Here is a 7,459-nt window from a genome sequence, read left to right on the forward strand (position 1 = left end):
CAGATGCCTATGTGGCAAGGATGCACTGAAGAAGCCATGTCAATAAACTATAAAGAGCTAACCTATTAATAAACTTGTTTGGGGTAAGCTGTCCTTTTTTTATATTTCATTAGACTGTACCAACTGCAGCCCCCACTGCTTAACTAAAGACAGCTCAATATTTCTGACAAGGCAAGGACAATAGAGTGATGATAGAAAAAGGACAGCTGGCTTCCCTGTTAGAGAACCATGTGTGAAAAAAAAAATTACTGAGCTGATATGAAAGTGATGGCAGTAGTTTCACACACATTTTAAGCAAATATGTATGCACTACAGAACGAAGCCCAACTTGATTAGTACATGATTTGTTTTCAGTACAATATTTAATCTTCTTTAAAGAAATGTGAAACTCTGAGAATGTAGTTTAACGCCAGGTGTGCAGTGTAGCAGTAAGCAAAGCAAAATGCAAGTCCAACAAAAGGACAGCTGCTGCACCACAAGTGCGTGAATATATTAAACACAGCAAAACAAAAAGGAAGCAATAATCAACAAATTAAACAGAACACTAGGAGAGAAAACACAATCCCATATATTTGCTGACTCCCAAAGATACAAGGGTAAGCAAAAAATAATTCAGCAACTACCATACTTCTGCTTACATATAAAGTGTTCTACTGCTATCAGGAATGCTCAGATTGAGACCATGCCTTTTAAATTGCATACATCACTGCCTTTTCCAGGCCAGTTCCCAATTCAGTGCGCACTCGGGAATAAGGCTGGAAAAGTCCACATAAATTCAGCCACCAAAAATAGCACATGGCACCCACTCATGCCCTCACTGGGGCCAGGGAGATGGAGGAAACATTTGTGGCCAGATTGCATGATGACCCTGCTGATTCAAGCTCATAAAATGTAAGCATATTGAGTCAAGTTGTAGAGCCTGAGGTAAAACACTTTCCTTCTCACTCTTCACTCACACAAACACACACACACACACACGCACATGCGCACACACAAGTACATTATACAGCTCCATGACAACAGCCACTAACCCCTGCAGCACAAGAATGTCTTTCCAAGTAAAGCTAACACAACCTTCTTTCAAATGAATCCACACATGTCTTTAACTGGGTATGGCTGGAAGGGAGTACAGGAAACTGCTGGTATTATTCATAAGGGCATAAAAGAATCCTCTTGATATTACAGACCTCACAGTATATTTAATAAATGTGCAGCATGTCAAAGAAATAGAGCACCTTAAACATCAATCATAGCAGACTGTCCCCAGTTAGCTTTAATCAGACATATGAGCCAAGATGAATTAAATAAAGTGGCATGGTGACAGACAGCCTATTAACCAACTTTACAAATTCACATTACCCAGACCCTCTGAAGAATATCTGAGTCACTGTGTTTGGTCTCCTCTAACCCTTTTTTGGCAGTGCTTACTGATCCCCAGCCTATTTCAGAATGTTTATGCAGTTAGCCTGATGGCTTAAATCAGACACTAACAGTTCTTAGTTACAATGAGAAGTCATGCAAAGGGCACTGATTTCCTTTAGATTTTCTTTATTATTATTATTATTATTATTATTATTATTATTATTATTATTATTGTTGTTGTTGTTGTTGTTGTTGTTGCTGTTGTTGTTTATTATTATTTTTATTTACATACTGGTCAGATTCCAGTCTCAAACCAAATTAAATACAGACTTGATGAAAATATATCATTCATAAATTTAAAGGGAAAAACATATGAGGGTAAAAAGAGAAAACAGTAGTTCTTAATTGAGAAGTAAGTAGAGCAGAAAAGCTTTATATTTCATTAGCCTTGTCAAAGGGATGTAGCGCTGAGGGAACAGAGAGAGAGGAAATCCACGGAGAAACTCAATGCAGCATATTACATATTAATTATTACACTTGAGAGCAGCTAGAAAAGGTTCTGTTCTTGGGTGATCGTAGCACTCTAGGGCAAATGGCGCACATACATTATTATAAAAGAAAGTATGATTTTAATAAATTGGAAAAACTGCAAAACTAAATAATTTGTTTTGGGGTTTTTTTTGCATTTACAGTAGATACAAATAGTAGAAAAATGTAAATGAATTTGAATAATTTGTTGAAAATGCTAATGAATACATTGTGATTGGCTCTTCTGTGGAGCTGCCTTTAAAATAATATTCAAAAACTGCAGTTAATAGAAGTCCTGCATCATCTGTTTAAAGAATCTCCAGATGCTCTAATTTAACAGTATTGATGTCAGTAATGTGCATCCACCTGCAAAAATATATATGTGATTCTGATACTAGGCTAGACAGTAATTTTCAATGTACATACAACTACACAAATTAATCAGCTAATAAATTCATGTACCATCTGCCAACATTGTTGGGATTGTGGAGCTCCAAATAAGCTTAAAACTTGATGTAACACTGAAATACAACAATATCGCTGTCACTGGGTGTATTTAAGAAAGGGGACTTCATTGCAAGAAAGAGACAGAATGTCATCTGTGACAGCATACATATCATGTGTTGTTGATATGTCGATTATCATCCATATTTTTAGCAACATGATTACTGGTGACTTGTGCAGGGAGGAGAATAGTTACAAAAGTAGTGGCACACAGTGGGGAGTTTTGGAATAGCAGGAGTAATAGCACTTCTCCTTGTGTGTGACAGAGCAACAGTATATGTGTTAAGTTACAAACATTAATTGCCTTACCATTGACCATCAATTAACTTCAATGGAAATATCCATTATTGCAATATGCCTACATGTATAGGGTCTTAGCTAAATATAGTGGAATCATAAACAACAACAACAACAGCAGCAACAACCTAGCTTACAAAGAGCTAGCTTATAAACAAGAGCACTGCGTTAGCTACACTTTGTAATAACTATCTTTACTAGTACATCCTTATACTCTTTGCACATTTTAATTATTTATGAGCTTGTACTTAAAAAAATCCTGTTATTATTACTATTATTTTTATGATGATGATGATGATGATGATTAATAATAATAATAATAATAATAATATTCATAATTGATACTCTCCCTATTATAATAACATATTACAATAACTGAAAAGAAAAAAATATGATAAAGCAGAAGCAACCTAGGGAAGCTAAAACTCTTCTTAGCTAGTACAAACAAACAGTAAACCTAGCAAAGCTTACCTACCACCTGAGCTTATCAAGAACAATTAGATACAAATAACTTCAGGTGTGAGACTAGTAAAGCTTCACTCATAGGAGAGTCAACCTATAATGTAAGCAGAGAGAAGTTAATAAAAGAAGATCCTTTAATCCAGGCCACAGAGAAAGGGCTGGCTCAGGACCCTGTGATTAGTACCTGCTATTCTCTACAGTGCTCCATAGTTCACATTTAAAGTGTCAACAGCTGATAAGCAGAAGTATACCCACTGTGATGAATTAAGAACGATATGGAGAAAATATGTCCCAATAACAAAATTGAATGCTAGTCATGAGGATTAAATACTTATACTAGTTCAGCTTTGGATGGTTGACTTGTTTAAATCACTCTAAATATACAGTCAGGTCTCATATAATTTTGTTGAGTCATATTTCTCAGTTAAGTAGGCACATACAAGTTATATGTTGTATTTCCATAAAATGTTATGTCGCGATAATTTTAACAAATGAAACATATTTTATGCAAACAAAAGGCTCCATACAAAGCGGACACAAGTCTGAGTTCAATGCTAAAATTTTGAGGCTGTAAAACAACCAAGTGAGCAGTAAAGTCCAGAAACACACTAACCTAAAGATACTGTATCAATTATTAACACCACCCTTTCAGCAAAAGGTTCCATCCTCTTCCAGTAGTTTGGTTTTACAAGCCAGCTTCTTTTCATACTGCTTCCTTACCTGTACTTCATGCCCGTATAATAGGCCACGCAGTCCTGCAGAGACACCTCATTGCTCCTTAGGAAGTCCTCCAGATTCTTGAGCTGAGCAGCTGCCCGCACTTCTCTTAGCCCCTTCAGGTCGGCGTAATTACTTCTGTGCTGGCGCAGCGGGCACAGACTCTGCTCAGATAGGTAGCGGTCAAATTCACTTCGCATGCTTCCACTGAAGGAGAGTGAAAGGAGCTGGCCACTGCTGCTGCTGCTCCTGCGCCCACTGCTGCCCACCTTGGGCACCTGTAGGGGTTCCGAAGGGAAACTCTGTTGTCGGCTGAGGCGGCGGCCACCATGGCTCACACGCAACTCAGTCAGACTGCTTCTGTGAGTGGCAAACATCTGCCCACCCACCTGGGTGACCTTGAACTTGACGCTGCCCCACAAGTAGTCACAATCAAGCACAAGCAAAGGGAAGAGTGAGGAAAGTACAGTAGCAGGACAGAGACTAATAGAGCCAAGTGGGCAGATACCCTGCTTTAAATAGCACCTGCCCCTTCTCCCACACACACCACACATACACTCATGCACTGTAATCAGAGCCAACCATAGCTCCCAGCCCATCTGGATGAGCTGGACACCGCTAAGCAAGAAACACAGTTAAGCATATATAGTGGCTTGTGGCATAGGGTGTGTAAAATTGTGGACTTTGACAGTTATCTGGGAAAAGACACTCTTTTGCATGCAGACTGTCAGGTCTCTTGTGGCATGGGCAAAGGTGAATGGCTGCCATGCAAAAGGTATGCACTAAGGCTGGTGGAGAAATAAATAATTTTTAACACTGTGAAAAAAAAGTTCATGTTCAGTTTTCGCCACAATGTGTGACTAAATGTTAACCTAAAAACATGCATTCCAGACTTAAACATGTGCTTTTCACTCACTTAAGTTTAGCAAATTCATTATTCCATAGGTTACTTCTAACGTTTAATATCAGCAATAAACTCAGTAAACTCAGGCTCAAGTAATGCACTTTAATTAAGATATCCAAATTATTTCTAGGAGCTGCAAGTGTTGAAAAGAGCAAATGGGTAAACATTTTTAGTTTTCTATTTAATGTATTGGTAACTAATATTGGTGACATTTTTGTGTACTATTCAAAACTATAACATAAATATTTAGCAACCTGACCTTTATCTCCTCAAATTCCTGACTTAATTTGCTCACTCTTATAGCTATATACATTTCTTTAGTTTTGCAGTATTGAATAATTCACCGTAGTTATAACATGATTTAAGATGAATAGCTCAATAATTTACTAACAGTTATGCATCTTCAGATTTTAATTCTGATCTAATTCGCAGAGTGCTTTGATATCAAGTGTTCTCCCCAATCCTACCCTGCCTACATAAATTATTCTACCTCTAAATGCTACCTTGGTCCAAGGTTCACAAGCCACTTTCTTAGATCTGCTTAGATCTTGTGTCAGTCTGAGTCTCAGCTTCTGTTCTTGGTGCTGTCTTAGCTACTGTCTAAGCTCATGTTTTTCCTCTTGTGTCAGCCTGAGACTGTCTCAGATCCCTTTTTCAAACTCTGCATCAGTCACTGGTTAGACTCCACCCTACAGGCTGATGTTATGGTGACACCTGGTGTTCTACACAGCACGTTTTTACGCACTACATCATTTGCAATAAGTTTATCTTTTACTACTTCTGGCTCTTAAGTATGACAAATATATAACAGTACATTGCATCTAAAATATTCATTTTAACATGTAAATCAATATCACTGAAAGTGCATGCTCCCATATTATTATTGTTCTCACTGATATGCTGATAAAACACTGTACACAAAATTACATGAGACTGTAAATCTTGCATGAGATTAAAATAACACCCACTGCCAACTTCATTAAAAACCTCTTAAAATAGACATTTATATCCTGTACTTATGTATAAAAAAATAAATAAATCAGATATCAGTATCATCATATGACAAAGAGAACATTCAGAGATGAACTGTTCCCATCTCTCTGGGTGCATATGTGATACTGCTATGTGTTAAGTTGTGCAGCAGAGACACAAAAGTATGCACTCCATACAGAACAGTTTCCAATTACAGTGCAAAAGCATCATGTCTACTAAAAGCCCAGCAAGTCTGCAGGAGTCTCTGCTTTTTCATAAACTACTGCTTTAAACCTACTGACAGCAGAAACAAACTCAAATATCAGTCTCCATGGCCTGACCTATGCCACTCTAATCTGAACTTGCCTGGCACAGTACTCTGGGTGTGGGCAGCATGCCCATGCAGCATCCCTGAGCAGAAACAATGCTCTTGTACTCACCCGGGTACTTGGCACTCGACCCATGTAGGAGTTTTGCATGACGCTGCTCGTTCAGAACAACAGTAGTGTTCAGCAAAATAGTGAGGACTGGTTTATCTAAGCAGCAGTGAACGTCTAAGAGTGCTTTACAACAATTAGCGTATGACCAGAAAAGCACCACCTCCTCTGCTGATGTGGGTTCCACCTCTCATGGTTGATGTCACAGAAATAAACATCTTTTTGAGCTTACTGCAGCGCAAGTATGTTCTGCTGAGCACAGCAAATAAATCATAGCCTAAATAATTCAAGAGGCTTTTCCCCCCTAAAAGCCTTTCACAATTGTGTTTGTAGGACAAGACTGAGTACTAGCAGACATTCTTTGTTTGCTCTGCTATTTGTTTATGTATAAAACTCAAACATACAGTACAAGCGAGCAATAAAGGCAGAAGAAAACAAGTCTGAATGGCATACTGGAACCTCCAGAGCTACACCGTGGTACGTATTAAGCCACACACAAACCTTGTGCATCACTGGCTACCTCAAGTAATGTTTTACTGTAAGAGGAGATACATTTAAGTAGAGGTTGTTCAGGGTATCATTGTGAGGGCAGTGCTCACACAGGATATATTTGGCTGTAGATGATCTTACAAAGCCACCATTACACAGTAAACCAGGTTAACCAGATAACATTCAGCATATATGTGTGTCTTATTGTTAAGAATAAAAGCTGTGATCGATGCTTAATTAATAAGAATGCTTAGTTACACACTTAGTTCCCTTAATTGTACATCACATGTTTTGTTGCCTGCCGATCAGTAATGCTGTCTACTGAAAGTACACAAAGGGTCAAACCATAAGTGCATGTTAAAGCCACTGACCCACACACTGCATTAAAATTAAGCATGTGCCTGTGCTTCACTGAAATGTCAACATTAATAAAGAAATTCTTTTCCCTGTATTAAAGCTTCATCTCCTATGTTGTATTTTGTAATAACTAAGAACATGACTTGAAAACAGGCATATCTATTATTTAGCACAAACCATTCACCATGGCACAGCCTTTCTAAATATAAAACTCACATAACCAGCCTTGTGTTGTTCTCTCCCCTTTCTTTAATATAGTACTTGCTCATTGGAAAGCAAGCTTAACTGGGCCATCAGGTGGCTCAGGTGAAATTATTATAACGTTTGACTTTATGTCTGATGTACATAAAGAATATGGAATGGGACTTGCTACTTCATTCTACTGGACTTAACTACTTACATGATAAGAGCCATATTGTGGGAAGGAATT

General features: G+C 38.0%; 1 protein-coding gene across 2 annotated transcripts in view; it reads right to left on the reverse strand.

The window, feature by feature from the left end:
- The window catches only part of kcnab2b (potassium voltage-gated channel subfamily A regulatory beta subunit 2b), a 53,519-nt gene extending 49,073 nt beyond the window's left edge, over positions 1 to 4,446 (reverse strand). For both annotated transcript variants that reach the window (XM_053643193.1, XM_053643195.1), the window contains exon 1: positions 3,874 to 4,446. In XM_053643193.1, coding sequence (XP_053499168.1) covers positions 3,874 to 4,424 — 551 coding nt within the window. In that variant the 5' untranslated portion in view covers positions 4,425 to 4,446. The remainder of the gene's footprint in view (positions 1 to 3,873) is intronic.
- Positions 4,447 to 7,459: the final 3,013 nt, after the last annotated feature.

Source organism: Ictalurus furcatus, chromosome 15, assembly GCF_023375685.1.
Source record: "Ictalurus furcatus strain D&B chromosome 15, Billie_1.0, whole genome shotgun sequence".
Lineage (NCBI taxonomy): Eukaryota > Metazoa > Chordata > Actinopteri > Siluriformes > Ictaluridae > Ictalurus > Ictalurus furcatus.